The 17,587-nt window shown below is 32.8% G+C and overlaps 1 protein-coding gene across 1 annotated transcript; it reads right to left on the reverse strand.

Moving 5' to 3' along the window:
* Window positions 1-1,613: 1,613 nt before the first annotated feature.
* On the reverse strand, window positions 1,614-7,159 carry LOC134267308 (uncharacterized). The gene is made up of 4 exons (XM_062749532.1): window positions 6,901-7,159; window positions 3,099-3,276; window positions 2,611-2,795; window positions 1,614-2,072 (listed from the first exon to the last, which is right to left on the reverse strand). Exons 1-4 carry the CDS (start codon window positions 7,060-7,062, stop codon window positions 1,905-1,907), a joined length of 693 nt encoding a protein of 230 aa, XP_062605516.1. The 5' UTR covers window positions 7,063-7,159; the 3' UTR covers window positions 1,614-1,904.
* Between the last annotated feature and the right edge of the window lie 10,428 nt (window positions 7,160-17,587).

A 17,587-nucleotide genomic window follows, 5' to 3' on the forward strand; every position in this document is an offset into this window, starting at 1 on the left:
GAAATTTAAAAAAACAACAACACAGGAATCAGTATATTGACTAAGGGCTAAAAAAGGGGGTGGGGGTCGGCTTCTTACACCATTTCCCCCCAAATATAAATCATAATTAGCTTCTTGCTGTGGAACTTGTTCATTGAAAGGCCTATAAACCTACTCTGTTTTTTGCGGGGTTGCAGTACAGTCAAGTTATCATTTTATAGTATTTGTTTGTGATCCCCCCTTTTCGAAATATGGTTTATGAAGTCCTGATTTGTTACCATTATTTCTTCGTTAAAGATGTTTCTAGGTAAGTTTTCAAACAATTTATCTGGAAACCCCGCCCCTTCCTTTAAAAGTGTTAAAATTGACTTTTTATACCATAATGTTAAGTATGATTTATATCAAAGAATCTCATCCAAACCGTATCAGAACTTCATCCAAACCGTACACAGTTTTGTAAACACTAACATCCAAACATGTTACGTTGTTCTATAGCATGTCACCATCGGAACAGTTTCTTTGCATTAAATTCGTGGATTAATGGCAGAGCTATAGGATGAATAATTACTTTTCAACACAGGCTGTCTCTTAGTTGTAAAATTACATACTACAGATTCCATTTAATAAGACTAAATCCTTTCGATGAGTCGAAGCGGTTGATTGACTCCGCCATTTCCACTGCATCCAAACATGTCACAACCGGCGCGGATACCCGACAGTGTTACACTTTAAAAATGATACTACGAGGGGTTATCAAAAAGTTCGTGGACTGAGGCTATACAATTAGTTCTATGTAGTCTGTGTTTTCAAAATTTATAAGAAACATAAAACAACAAAAAATAAAGAAATGTTGAAAATTTTAGCTTGATATCTTCATTATTTGCCAATTTATTTTAAAACAAGAGGTATTGTAAGCAATGAGCTGATTTTAAATGATACCCCCGCCTCTCATATGGTTACATGTATAATGGCAAAGTCCATGATTTGCAGTGGCCGGGAAACCCAAAACGTCGTGTTAGAGGTTGCGTCGACTGGACATACCATTGTTTACAAAAACATTACTAAATTAATAAAAAATAAAATTTACGAATTATGGTTTATTCGACAGATAGAAAAGATGATGCTTATTACATATTTTAAAATTCATTGATGTACCTAAAGCGGTTTTAATTTTATGTCGCTAGTCCACGAACTTTTTGATACCCCCTCGTTCGTGCCTAATGTCTGAATGTGCATGAATAAAGTGTTATATTTTTTATATCAGCTTTATATAGAATTCAAAAAAAATCTGCCCGAGTATTCTACGTTGTTCAATGCAGCAACATCTTTGCTAAGCATTCATGAGGAGATCAGCGTATAAGAAACCTTTGGCTAGCGAAGATGATGCAGCAAATACTTTCATTGAAAGTAGAAACTCGCTGCTATAATGTAGCCCCCCCTTTTTTTCTAAGGGGGGATCTCCATAAAACATGAATCAGAAAAAAAATCGGAGAGGGGGTTTCATTATTGCAGATAGTAGAAAAATACATTTACATCTGTGCATCCTATAAGAGAGAAATACGTTATATACAGTGCATTGTACTTCGTACATAAACCTCTCACACATTCACAATAAAAAGGGCAACACACAGTCATATAGTAAAATATTTCGTTTATTTTTCACAAGTATACAATAAAAATTTGTGTAAAAATACCAATAAAAGTATTATTAAACAACAAAAAGTATTTGCTTTAAAAGTTGCATTAGTATCACAAAAAACGCCTACAATGTATGGTACATGTATATAAATCCACCGACTCTAAACCGCCGTATAAAAAAATCAATATTACAATTTACTAACATTCTGCTTGTAGCAATATAAAATATATTTTATAATTAATAAAAATGAGTTATTTTGTCAAAATAAAAATAATTTCCTATGACGCTATGAGGTTAAATAAACAAGCTGCTTATACGAATTCCATATCCCCTTCCGTCCTCCACCTGGGACAACCTCGGTTCCAACAACGGCGCTCTTCCGGTTTCTACCAATGCTTTCTTGTGCTTGTATCTGTCGCAACACTTCATCTGGAGGAAGGGCATTTTCCCGATCCTTAAAGTTTAAAAAAATATTAAAATAAAAAAAAATAAATTTAAAATATTTAACAGTCTGGGGATAGAAATTCTGATTGCTTTTTTATGGAACTTTTAAAGCCATATATGGCGTATGTACAATGAAAATTATTGGACTAAAATTATAAGAACTTATTATTTGTATCATTACTTTATATAAAGATGGAACTTTTCCGTAAATTACAAAATCTAAATCAATTGCGTTAGAAAGATATCACAATTTAATTTGGATTCTCGGAATTTTCTCCGACTCGGAAGAAAATACAAAAGATTTAAATAACACTTACAGAGAAGATAAAATCGTATTATTAGATGAAACGAGGTGTTCTCCGTGTTCAGAATTGTATTAAAGGCTTTAATTTAAATGTATCAACTATATTTCTACTAAATTTTGCGTTTTTTTCAAAAATATATTTTTTTGATCAGTTACGCTATATATGGCTTTAAAAAAAAATATATTTATTATTTAATTGAAAGCTGCTGTTTTAAAATACTACATATTATTTAAAGATACTTACCTGTTTACTTGCAATAAACAGAATTGGAATGTTACTAGCGGCCTCCAAACTCAGAAACCTTCTCAGTTCGTCAGCATTCTCTTCTAACCTCGCCTTGCTTGCCGTTGAATCCACCACCCAAACTATTACATGGATCCCTTTTACAAATTCCTTCCAATAAGTTCTACACATTTCTGATCCCCCAACTACAAAGAAACTCAAATGCTGATTATACATGTTATATTATGAATTATGAACACAAACTATTGCTTTAAAGTTCATATCTAAAATTATGTAGATCGTTTGCCTAAATGTGATTAAAATTGTAACATGTACATGTAGTTAGAAAGATTTTTTTTCCCATTTCAGCCTTTTATTTTAATTTTTTAATTTTTTTTATTTATTTGTTTTTAAAGTTTTTTTTCCAGAAATCGGAGAATTTAATTATCTGAATGGCGAGCGCACCAGCGTATAGGGTACACGTATCTTGTATGTTAACTGATTCTTACCATCCCAGATGTCGAACATGACGTCCCCTATGGTGACAGACTTGACGTTGAAGCCGACAGTGGGTCGCGGCATTTCATTCTTTTCCTTTCCCTTACTTAGACACTCCACAAATGCGGTTTTCCCGCTCCCATCCAACCCAACCACAAGTACTCGTGTCCTCGGACGCTCCGAACGAGTCTGTCGGATAGAAAAACAGATATAATATGGTTAATTTGCAACATGCACCTGCACATGATTCATTAAATGCGCACAATATGACACCACAAACATTTTTTTGCATTTTGTTGATATCAGTATGCGTTGTTGATATATCCAGATTTCATTAGTTAATATCATGGATGGGAAACGTATAAAGATGTAAATTTGAAAATGCTTGGATATAAATGTAAAAATGACAAATCAAATCAATGCGTTTTTAATTCATTTTTATTACATTTTGTTTAAAATGTTGTTAATGCCTTTTTATAATATACAATTATTATTATACAACACCATTCCTGCTACTTTATTTGAAATTTTGTCGCGAGAATACATTTAATATGCCTTAGATCCTTAAAAATTGTAATTTCCAACTGGGAGGTTTCAGACCCAGAAGCAATAATTTTTTTTCTCAAAACTTAATTAAATTAAAATTGTTGATAAAAATATTTAAATTTAACATATAAATTAGTTTCTGCAAACTGCAGTATCTCGGATCTAACAATATCATTTCATCAGAGTTGTTTGGTAACTTAATGGTAAGTTTATATACTCATCATGGGAGTCGGAACTTGGGGGGGGGGATGTTGAAACCGGGGCTTTGTTTAATCTAGCCCCCCCTCCTCTCTCCTCTACTTTAAATTTATTTTCGACGCCTATGATACTAATCGTTTGGTTGGCAGATGTGATAAGAGGCCAAGGACTGATTAAAGAGAAACGATTCTTTAATTTTTGTTCAATATTTTTTTTCCCAAGATTGGTCATTCCAAATAAATATTTCAATAAAATAAATTTTTATTTAGACTTATATGCCAACCTCTTTCAAATTGCTTTTGTGGAACTATACTTCAACAGTTTTTTTTATCAGTATAAAACAACAAGTTACAGATTTTTTGAGATTAATAAATTAAAACGCTTCTAGAGCCCTTGAGGCAACAGGCTGAGGTTCTCCGAGTTTAAGTTTGATTTCAATTTTGAGTTGTCCTTCTTTCGCCGAAAGTTTTGAGAAAAAAAATACTTTATCTACTTGACATTTCCACATCATATGTTTAAGTTTTATATCCTTTAACTTTCTGTATTTATACCCACCCCCACCCCCTACACACACACCCTTATGTAAAAAAGATTTATTTTAATATTGTAATGATTATTTAGAGAGGAAGCTTTTTATCATTTTTAATCAGTTGTCTCGCAGTTTGATTTTTAAAAATTATTTGACATATTCATCCCTCTTTATTTAACAAAGAAGTTGGAGACCACTGATTATGTGTATACATGTAATTTAAAAATAAATTGCAAGATATAGGGTATCCCCCTAGAGTAAAATTCATATATATTATAAAAGCACATTGTTTTAAAGTTTTATTTTTATTATTACTTTCCAACACCACATTCAAGTAGTTCAATGATGCTAATTGTTTGTTATGATGGATGTAAGTATGATTCTGGACCATGGTGGGAAATTACATAGATAATTACAAAATTATATACTCAGAGACTAGTACTTAAACATAAGAGACTTGTGTATATCTTTAAAGCTTATGCAATCACAATCAGAATGATATGAATAAAAACAAACCATCCAGAAATTTAAAGTTTCAATAACTTCAAGATGAAAAAAGATATTTATTATAGTTTCATGTGAAATGCTATTGCAATAAACTTAAGTTTTAAGATTTAAGTTTTTTCTGTTTATTTAATGGTCTTGCAGCCTGATGAGTAAGTGAGTGACCAATTAAGAGGTTTTTATCAAGTTCATGTCAGTATCTATGCACCTTTAAGTCTGCATGTTTTCAGTTTAAGATCTCAAGGTCAGATCTACCATTCAATGTATAACTCTTTTAGTGTGCATCCCTTGATGCATCATCCAAGCATATATTTGGTACTGTAACAGGTAGGACTTGGTTACTTGGGAATGGACTTTCTCCTCAATCTTTAATTTGGACATGAATGCTTAGACAACACATGGGTACATGTACAGCATAAGCTAATCTCAGATTTGCCAAATTGAGCAAAAAATCAAATGTGTAATAAAACAACCACAGTACATAATCAAAACTCAAGAGCATAGAAATGGAGGTGCAAGTGTACTCAGGAGAGGTAGATCTTTCTTTACCGGTCCCCAGATCTGCAAGATCCACAGGCTCATTGGACTATGACATTAACATTTAATACCTCACTGAATTGACAAGGGTTAGTCTTGCACACTTTTTGACTGATTAGGGTTAGTCCTGACACAAGTATTTGTTTGATTAGGGTTAGTCTCACGTCCATACGATAGATAAGGGTTAGTCCTCGCACATTATATGACTGATTAGGGTTAGTCTAGCATCTGCCCGTGAGATTTCGTCTTAACATCTTAGTCCTTGCATCTCATCCAAGAGATTAGGGTTAGTGACTCATTCTTTTAGATATTATCGTTTGCAGCTAACTGTAAAGTTTCATGTTACGTCACGATCTAGATGACAGCTGCACTCAAGGTAATTAAATTGTACACGCCTCCTAACCGCAAGCTTTACGACTGGAACTTTCTTCTTATCCCTGATTGGTTGCTTGTGCAACAGGCTATTTCTATGTGAATGTTGATAATTTGAGTTGACCAATCACGTGAATTGATTACGCTGGATGCATCTGACGAAAAACATCGTGATGAAACATGAAACTTTACAGCTGGCTGCAAACAATAATAATTTAGATAAATTAAGAAATTCAGTTGCTGTAATTTTTGCAAGATCATAATTCAACCTCAATGGCATTTCTTTGATTTATTTACATGGACGAATGGCTAAGTCTGAAAGAAATGACACTAGTAAGCATGCACTGCACCCGCTTCATTCTCAATTATTTTTTGTGGATTTTTTCAATGAATAAACAACATCTAACAGAAAACAAGGTTAAAAACTTTGTTTAAAAATGAAGTTTTAAACGAGACTTTTTACCATAGAATTCGATTTTGGGGGTCAAAAGGCAAAAAAATGTCTTCTTTTTTTTTTTTATCGCTTAAGCGATCTCATATAGTAATGTCACTTTTGGCAACACTACTTGATTTTAGCAAATTTTTCAGGGGATCGGTAAAGTAAAGTTGTTTCCTCAGGATTTTTTTATTGAAGAATAGAAACTCTCTTTTGCATAAAATACAGAGATAAAAAACCATGAGCAAGCCTAAAAGTCCCTTGAAACAATACAAAATAGCAGCAAAGCAAACATGGACCTCTAAAACATTAATGATTAATAGAGGTGGGATCTGGTGCCATATTCACAATCATGTTCATTAAACATGTTCAAGCAAGTGTAACATGTCAAAATGCTGCTGAAATTCAAACAATGAATTGCATACAGATATCTAATGAATGCTATGCCATATTATATCTAGTCACTATTGTATAATTGTAAAATGTTTCAACTGAATTAACACTTGGACCATAAACAATCTATATAGGCCTAGTTTATGGTTCTTCTTTTTTTTTTTTGGCAATGGGTGCCGCGGTAATGTACTCACTACGTTCCGCATGCCGATTTTACAATGACATTATTAAGTAAGTAATGACGAAGAAAAGGTATCAAAAAGGGAAATATCAGAGAAATTATGTAGATGCTGCTTACTACGTTTTGAACGTGTCGGAAGTATTCATCGGGCTTGCTTTCTGATTCTTGAAAGAATATGATTAATTTGTAGATTCCATAAGCAACAGCTGATGTGACGATTCCCGAAACTATAAAAGATGTCGGCCTTGTTTCCCACAGGTATTTGAGCCACGAGTTCATCCTCCCAAGCTCCCTACCTACATCATTGTTGACGTTCAAGATAAAATGCGACCCCGATCATTGTCCTGGTGTCTTGATCATCATAGCGTTTGAAATATTGGTGATGCTAATTAAAGAAAAGAAGTATTTCTTTCCCAGTAATGATCGATAGAAAGTTCAAACTATCCTTTTAGATTGTTATTTTGGTAAACAATAAAAATTTTGATATTTATTGTTTCTAAATATCAATAAAATAATTTCTCTAAAATTTCTTAATTTCGTTTCAATTTCTTTTTAAAATATGATTCACAAACATGTTCTCCTCAGTTGTGCCTGGTTTTGTAGTGTTTTTAACCATATGTTTAAAAAATATTCACAAATAATGTGTTTTATTTTCATAAATATTTTTTTATAAAAAACAAGTATATACTGACAAAACGTCAGAAATACTCAAGCTGTAGAAAGTCAGTTAGGAAGTATCATTAATTTATCCTAAAATGGTATTAGATGAGGGCTATCGAGTTCAATTCTCTGTTGAATAAACTACATGACTGTATATATACATGAAACAACATTCATATATTGAATTTTATTAGAAAAAAAAACATTATTATTAATCGTACTACTTTTTAAGATGAATTTACGTGACACACTTTCAGGAATATTTTATAGAGCATAGTAACGTTTCCGTTTCTGAATGAAATATTTTTTATGTAGACATTTAGTATACATGTACTTCAAACTATATACGTTTTTGTATTTTTTGCTTAATGACGTACATCACATTCAATATATACATAAATCTAAATAGCTTGTTTCAAGCCTGTAGAAAAGTTTTTCAAAGTGGAGGGGGGGGGGAGGGGGTCCAAAAACTCCACGTGAGTACGGGTTCATCCATCGTAGCAAACCACGGCCAAACTGTACGATCCTCTCCTACTCCGGACCGTGGCTTGAGACGATGGGGTTCATCTATCTGAGCAGCATGTCCAATGCATATTCCGTACGAACCAAAAGAAGTTATTTAAGTTCCGGTATCAAAGCTTAATACGAGAATTTAACATTGATTTTGTGCTTTTATTTTACTGTCTCTCAAATTACACATCAATTTTAGTTGGGGGTACAGCCATACATTTTCCGGCCATGCATTGTAGAATTAATTTGTTAACAATGGGGTAACCTGCGTCACCTTTCAGAGTCTGCAGTGGACTCGTCCAAGGATGCTTTGTCGGCGACTATAAAAAGTTACCTGAGATTCATACGCAAAGAAAAGCGTGAAATCTCTGTATAGAAACTGTTGCAGCTGCGACGCTTCATTCATTGTTCATTCGCTATAGAAAATAATCCGCTATTTAACACTTAATATCTTTGAATATACAGACGTTTTCAAGATAAGCTTCATTTTTGTTTTTAGAAATATTTTTATCTACAAAAATAATATATTTTTGTAATTTTAAACTGAGTAATTCGATGACCTAGCATCGTTTTAGATAACTCAAGCCCCTCTAGGGCTTGAGTAAAAATTAAAAAGTCTAACCAGCCTTTCTTTACATGTTTTATAAGATATTAATATGATACATCCATTTACAGCAAACTTTTAACTCGAAAACATCTTAGTTGGATATAATTAATTTTTTTCATTTTCTTTGAAAAAATACAAAAAAATTCATATAAAATAATTAAGAGCCAATATCGACTTTTCAAAGCTGAAACCCTTGTTCAAAAGGGATGACTCAAAGATCTATAAAATAAAAAGTTGGTGTGGCATTCCACCTTAATTAATTGCCTGTATGGGCCTTAGGCTTTTTAAATTTAAAACAAACAAAATAAAAACAAACAAACAAAAACAAACTTGAGATCTATTTTTATTGAATTTAAGGGACCCCGACCCTCAGCCAGGAAGGACAACTCTTTAATTTATAATTAAATTCAACTGGAAAATTAAATATTTTCATGCAACAATTTTCATTATATGTCTCTCAATGTGCATCAAGGTTCTTTGTAAAGCTTCATAAATGATTTCTAATTTCATATCATGTTAATAAACGTTGTTATCTAAAAATGCTTTTATGGGATAAAAATTTCTAATTTTAATTTGACCTTTCTGAGAAGTTCAAAGTTAAATTAAAGAGCTGTTCTTCCTGGCTGAGGGTCGGAGTCCTTGAAGCCTATATATATATATATATATATATATATATATATATATATATATATATATATATATATATATATATATATATATATATATATATATATATATATATATCATCTTTTTAGATTTTACTTTTTGTAAATTTTGCAAAGAATAATTGAAAAAATTATTCCAAAAATTGGGGTATAGGTGTTCAAAGAGCTATTTTGCTAAATGATTTATCTGGTCAACCATAATAAAGTATGTGTTATTGTTAGTTAAACCTTAGATATAATTCTTAATAGTTTTAAATAAAAAATTTCATATAAACAGTTCATATTTTGAGAATTATTTAAAAAAAAAAGATATTTTGAGATTATTTCTGAAAAACGTGGGCAGATTTCCTCAAGTTCTTAATGTTTTCCAATAAAGATTTCAAAAATTCTCTTGGAAAATGAATATTTTTAATTTTCATAAGCTTTATCAAAATTTGATGTGATTTGGCGCATAACTTAATAAAATATAATAACCCACTTTATGTTCAAATCAATTTTTGCTGTTGAATTGATAGAGGTATGTATATGTACTATGAAAATTTACCGTCAAAGATATGTCTCTTATGGATGTTTAATTCGTTTATGACTTATTCAAGGTATTCAAATTAAAAAAATTATCAATTTTACAGAAATTTTTGAAAGTACGGACCTATCTTATTTATAAAAGGATAAAAACATATAAATCTTTAAAACATATTGTAAATATTTTTTCGCATTTTGTAGGATTGAATGCAAGTAGGTTCAAAATATTACAAAAGTGAATCATTTGTGTTTTTTATTTCAAAAATATGCAGCCGGTTTCAGATATCGGTACTTGAAAAGCGTATTTAAAAAAAACAAAATAAAAAAAAAAATAATAAAATTGACCAGAGCACAAACACAAAACTGACGGTTAGCCCGCTATAAATGCCTTGTTCACACATATTCATACATATAAAGCAATTCAGAAAGGGCTAATTCAAATCTACGCTAACTTGTTAAAAAATCAATTTCCGCGAAACAAAACATTTACAGTGTTTAGTACAATTCTCTGTTATCCTTGGACTTTCAGTAAGGCGTGGCATTCTCGAGTTCCATAATTAGCATCTGAAATTTACACAACCTTTCATTCACTGTCGAAATATACATGGGATAGAAATTTGGGCGAATATCGATAAGCGTAGCAAGGATCCAATGATAGTTTTTCGTACAGCAAAGAGGTGAGGCTTAAGTCTTTTCATCGATGACAACAATTTAAAGTTGCTGATGTTGTTAATTTCGTAACCAATGAGAATCTATTTACCATATGAGAGACGCTAATTACGTAGCGTCGAGAATGCCACGTCTTACTGAAAGTCCAATGATGACAGAGAATTGTACTATATCAATGGAAAGGTCTTGTCATAATGAATACACATGTGATGCAAAAAAGGCCTAGCACTGATCAAAAGTTAAAGATAAAAATGGTACAAATTCTTGCAGAATGGTTCAAACGTCAAGGTCAAGAGGTGAAATATCTTGGCCGATACTCAACATGTAAGTTATGATCAAGGTTAAAGTTTTTTTTCAAAAAGAGACAAGATAGATCTAGTCAGACAAACGGACGGACAGGGACAAATTGTATACCTCTAATCTTCACTACTGGGGCACAAAACAGAGTAGTAATAAATAAATGGTCAACTGCAAAGAAAATACAGAGGCATTTGACAAATGGTCAAGTATTATAATGTTGTAGCATTCAACAGTGGTCATCATTATACAAAGTTGTTGAATTCTGCCTCCTTTTAGAATCTCTGTATACAAACTCCGTCCCTCCCCATCACTTTCTCTCACTCCCTCTCTTCCCATTCTTTCCCGCTTTTTCTCTCTATCTCCATTCTCACCTACCGCTCTCGCTCCGTCCCCTCTCTCCCTTCTATCTGTCGATCCCTCACTTTCCACTCTCACTCCCCACTCTCACTTTCCCTGTCTCCCCAAGCACACTCTCTCCATTTTCACTCTCACTCCCCTCTCTCCTACTCTCACCCCTTCTCTCTCCATCCTCTCCCCCTCCTTCTCGGTCTTTACCCTCTCACTTCCCCACACTCTCTCTCCCCTTCTCTCTCCCCTCTGTCTTTTTCTACTTCCTCTCCCATTCTCTCTACCTACTATCTCTATCTCTCTGCCTATCTCTCTACTTTTTCCTCCTTATCCCTCTCTCTCTCTTTTCTTTGTTCGTTTGACTCAGCTACAGTTTTATCTTGTTATAAATAAAGTATATACATGTATATTTAATACAAAGATGTTTGAAAGTTTTTACTTTAAAAAAATGAGAGAAAATACTTATTTCTATAATAAACAGAGATTTCCTCTCATCATTATATCATAATTTTTAAAACGTTTATTCTTGATCTTTTTATCTTTACTTGGATTTGACAGAATTGTTTATTTTTGCGAAAAACTTAATATCATTTAAAATTATAAGGGCGATAACTTCAGATAACAGAAATTACTCCTTTTTATTTCAAAATTATTTCAATGCGTTACAGAGTGTATGTTCGCTAATAACATTCCATATGCTTGGAGAACACTATTTATAATATGCTTACTATGCAAGATTTATGATATATCGGCTCGAAATCCCAGTTGGATATGATTTGTTGTACCGGTATGAAGGATAGCTATGCGGCTATGCCCAAGATTATCCACATGCAGAGAGTAGGTCAATAGATATTCTCAAATAAATATTCTTTATTTGACCTAGTTTGTGATTAAGGTTTGACATTCACTATCACAATTTTTCTTATTGTTTATAAATGATTGTTTGGTGTTTTATTATTCAAATACGTATACTGTTCATAAAACTGACTACGTACGTGTAATCTTTACTTGTGACATGGTTCTTCAAATTAACGTTTTTGAATGGACAGTTTCATATGATGAACCGTTGGGCCATCAGCGTAATTTGAGTAAATGTTCACCTTAATACATGCATGTTTCACACATCCCCTCGCCATTCGATTTTATCCCTCTCTCCGCTAATTTCATGGTATTCGGGAAAAGTTTACCAACATATACTTATATATTACAGGTCCTGGTCATGCTTTTGGAAAAATTCAAGTCACTCAATTAAGCAACAGAGCAATTCAATCTAAAAAGAAAGTCAAACAAATTTGGGGCTTCTCATGCTTCATATGTAACACAGGTATAGCTTTCCTAAAAAGCTTGTCTGACGTGAGCAAACTTATTATTATGCGAAGAATCAAGAAATTTAATTAAATTTAATCCAGTGCATCAACATATGATTCTGAGTCCAGAAATAAAGTCTTTTTCTTAGAAACAAGCTTGAGAAAAGTTCAAATTAGTGATTTCAAAATAAAATAAAACTTGGAAATATTTTTTTTTTGTAGAAAATATTACACGTGTATTTTCTTTCATAACGGAAGGAACGGGGGTGGAGGGGTCTAGTAAATATATACATAATTGTAAGGATGCCCTATTACTTTGGTGATACTCGCTAAGGATTTTTTTTTTATAAGTGCACATCCTTAATCGAATTGATTTGGTTGTACACCCTCTCTTGCACGTACAGTCGCCGTCACAGCAAAATAAACATGCGTGTTCGATTGATTGTTGTAACATGTACACGAAAATGATTTCTATTTGATTATAATACAGAAAAAATATCTTAGGCGAAATTATTTAAAATGTTCTTACACAGACAAGCAGACAAATTTCCACCACTCAAAGCAAACGTGCTTTTGACACGGATGCGGTTTTAGCGTCATTAATTTTCCACCCACGAAGGGTTTTTCCAACTACATGTTGACCCCATTCTAAATTTTCTGCATGTGTAATTTTAGTTGAACTGGCCTCGATCAGTGCATGTTTACATATTCAGTAGGATTTCACTGAGGGATGGGACAAATATTAGATAAATGTACTTTAGCATGTTTAGGGCTTTCACGGTTCTACGAAATAACCGAAAACCGCGGTCCCCCATGTTGTTCGGTTCAGTTCCGGTTCCATTTTTCAAAACAAGCAAGAATTGTCAGATTGAAGTTAAAAGCCGTCCCAATAGCCATAAACACAGATGTCTAGACGTTAACATGGATAAGATTTATTTTAAAGGTGAATGTAACCCCCCCCCCCCCCCGATTTTTTAAATGTTAAATTCATGAAGTTAAGGTTTAAATAAAGGTAAATAACTCAGACAACCGAAAAAACCGAATCCGAACCGAAAATTTACAGAACCGATACGACCCGAGAAATTTTGGAACCGTGTGACTGCCTTAATGTACTTTCCCTACTAAACGTTATAGAACATTGTACACTTATCCACTGGTTGTTAGTGGGATAGCTCTTTTATCAAACCCGCGACAGGAAACTATTCCCCGAGGGGAATAGTCCCTGTCAAGGGTTTGATAAAAGAAATATCCCACTCACATCTAGTGGATAAGCATTTTATTATACTGATGTATAATATAATTTCTGAGGTTTTAATTTTTTTTTTTGGAGTAAGATAATACTGCAAGAATAATCTGAAATCCTGATGACGTCACAATGCTACTGAAGTCAACATGACATCATCAGTCAATAGATTTATCGCTGGAAATCAAAATTGGAGGCAAAAATTGCATGAAAATTTTCCAAGAGTGACACCTATTTACTGGCTATGAGGACAATAGCAAGTTTATCGTTCCCCTCGACAGCAAACTATTTCCCTCGGCTGCGCCTCGGGAAATTTAGTTTGCTGTCTTGGGGAACGATAAACTTGCTATTGTCCTCATAGCCAGTAAATAGGTATATACTACATGTATACCCTGGGGTATAGCTTTGCTATCGTAAACTATAAAAGATAGCTATTTTACCTTCTGAACTTTAAATAGGAAACATTTTAACAGAAGTATAGTAATGATTTCTGACTGACCACGTGTATAATCCATTCAATACATAATGATTTACACAATTACATACACGTAATTGCATCGAACTATGAAATTCATTATTTAAAAAAATGTATAATTAAATCAAACGTTTCGCGCATATATAATATTCTACTTTACATTCTTCTTGATATATATATATATATATATATATATATATATATATATATATATATATATATATATATATATATATATATATATATATATATATATATGTTAATATGCACCAAGAATTTTAGAAAAAATACACTTGATGCATGTAAATATCGCTTTTTAATCTATTTAAAGAGACAAAGAAAAAACATTTTCATACAACACTGAATGTCCATCAACTACAGTAATGGGTAATAATAATAATTTATCAGTTTTTGTAAACTTCTAGCCCAGAGTCTACGGATTTTTTTGCATGAACTAATTAGTCTATTTGATAAAGCAAAAGCAATTGTGTATCTCAATATCAGTTCTTGGTGTCAACCGTTTGTTCTACAGTGACGCGCTGTTGTGGATTGTATACTAGCATGACACTGCGCAGGGCAGAAGAAGAATGATGCGTTTACCGCCATCAAGCCATCTGGCACGGGCGTCTAGCGCAGACAACGGCGCTCTACCGTCAAACCGTCTACCAGGAGCAAGAAATATTTACAATTTGTCCGACCTTTTCTTGTAATCGACTGTTAACAAATTCTATCTTTCGTTCCTTTATCAGAAAAAAAGTATAAATAAATGTGTGAGATCATATGTATTCATGTATATACGTATTTTTATTTAAAGGGGAGTTTTAAAGACGAAAAGTGAAAATCATGACCACTTCCTGAACGTTTTCTAGGCAAACCATTCATGAGTGGATATTTATATGAACGACACGGGGGATTTTTTTTCTCGGTTGTTTCTTAAGAGCTGGGTCCTTAAGAATCTCTCTGTTTATGGAGTAAACCTTTAGAAATGTGTCGAAAATGCCTTTCATTTCAAGTGTACGTTCACTGTGTTTAAAGTAGCACCTGAGGAGGTGACAATGACCCCAGAAAAAACAAATAAGATCGCTCTATTGAATGGCGGTCCTCTTCATGAAACCCGACACCCGTTCTTGTCAAAAATGACAATTTGGAACATCTTAAACAAACACTTATCATATCCCCCAAACAGGGATGACAGACACTTGTAACATATATTTTTGTACTTATTTCCATTCAAGGAAAAGTAGTAGTACTTATGAAAGAGAAAATATATAACACAGTCATCAACTCGTGAAGTGTTACGCGGGATGCAAAGTCCAGTAGTTAGTCAAGCCAAAAGTGCAGCACGTGTTTGATTATTATGTCATTCTAAAGAAGTACTCTGTTCATTTTTTGCACAGTCTTTTTAAATCCTGCAATGATTCAACTAGCTGTTTAAAAAAATACCAGTACTAGTTAAGAGAGGGAGGGGGTCACAAAAATTTCAGTAATTGTAAATGTAATGTACAATAAATGCCTTATCGATCATATAGAATATATGTACATGCACATAGATGTAAAGGGATTTATAATTTAGTGCATATCCTAATATGCTTTTGATTCTTTCTAAGAAATCAAAACTCTCGTTCTTCTTATTACTCCATTATTACACATGACCATTCAGAGGCGCATGGGCAGATAATATTTGAATATATATGTGAAAATACACATGCAAAGAATATTGGGGGATGTTGCAAACGTCATTCAATAAAACAATACAAACTGATTCTGAATTTTATTTCATTTTATTTTGCGATAAAAATTTCTCTCTCTCTGTAAACTAGAGCCGTCGTTAACATTCATCCAACAAAACTTTTCAAAATAATACTTTTCATCCGCCGAAATTATATACCGTATAGCGGGTTTCCTTGGCGATGTAAAATTTGGCGTTTTGCCAATAATGCCAATAATTTTGGCGTAATTTATTTTAGCGGACTTGCGGTTTCAGCTCTTTGCAAATGGACACTAAGAAGAGTACTGACTATTTTAGCATATAGCGGACAATTATCAAAACGCCAGAATAAGCCAAAATTAGCATACCGCTAAAATAACCCGCTATACGGTGTATGGCTAAAATGTTGCCGATTCGGCGTTAAACAATATAATGTCTATCAATCAAATATATGAAACCTTTTCATGCTTGCATTGAGCATATAAAGCATTCAACACATCGAAGATACTTTATGTTCCCACGAGTTGAGATTTCAATTAGAATAATTTGAAATTTGATTTGAGAATTAACACGTGGAAAAAAATATGTATCAGCGAAGTTAAACCGGATGCTATGGACAAGACATATGATCGCGCATGCCTCAGAATATAGTAGACCAAGTGGCAATGTTATTGCAAATTGGATGTGATTGGTGCATGGAGGAATACGCATCAGGTCGAAACATTTCTCCGCCGGAAACTGCCTTGTCACCCATTTCATATTTCGCTCTGCATTAAGTTCTTCAAAAAGCTTTCTTAACTTGTTTAATATTTCATTGAAAATAGGTTTTGATTACAACCTTATATTAGTATAGGCTTTGACAGCAAGAATAAAATGTTGCAATTTTAGTTAGAGATGGATGGGGTGGAAGGTAGGTAGAAATTCTTGACAAGCTTAAAAAAAAAAGGTCATCTTACACATAATTTCTTGAAGGGTGATGACCGTAAATAAGTTTGTTCTTCTACTGTAGGGGTTACTGGCAAAATTATTAAGGAGACAAAACTGTAAATTATAGCTTATCTCTTCATAGTGAAGTATAAACTGACACAATTACTAGAATCCCCTCCAAGTTCTTCTAGGCCTGCTATCATACATGTATGTCACCATCATATTTTCATATTTTATTAATACATGTACTTCAAAATAGTAAATTTTCTTGTTTTTAAAATATTTTATTCATTTTTCAAATTGTCTGTGTCTTCATAAACTCTGGCATCGTAGCTGTGCTGTTGGAACATGATTAATAGCTAAGAGATTATGAAATTGAAAACATTGTAAACAACAGTATTTCAATGAATTTATAACCCAGCGATAAGTGTCAAATATATGCAATAAAGCGACAAATATAATTATATACTCATTTTTTTCTGAAAACTTTTTATTTGAACTGTAAAAAAATTTCTTGACTAAAATATAAATACGAATATATTTGATAATCGTCTGCTAGTATTTTATCTTGCACAGAGAAATAGACAATTAAGTTTGCTAATTTTAAACTATAAAGATGAGAATTAAGTGTATATAAAAATTACATGTGATTTGTGTAGATCATGGTCGATACTTTCTCACAACCAAGGATCTAAAAAAATACACAGGCACACACAATTTTTCTCCTATTTTATGTTGAAACTTATAAACGAAGAATTGCAAAATAATTCAAGTTTCTTCAAAGAAGAGTTATAACATGCTTTTATAGCACATTTGTGGACATCATTCATCTGCGGAGAATGTTGACGTGGGAGGTATTGCTG

This window comes from Saccostrea cucullata, unplaced genomic scaffold (assembly GCF_032062105.1).
Source record: "Saccostrea cucullata isolate Sc308-1 unplaced genomic scaffold, CSIRO_AGI_Scuc_v1 ctg1642, whole genome shotgun sequence".
In the NCBI taxonomy this organism is placed as follows: domain Eukaryota; kingdom Metazoa; phylum Mollusca; class Bivalvia; order Ostreida; family Ostreidae; genus Saccostrea; species Saccostrea cuccullata.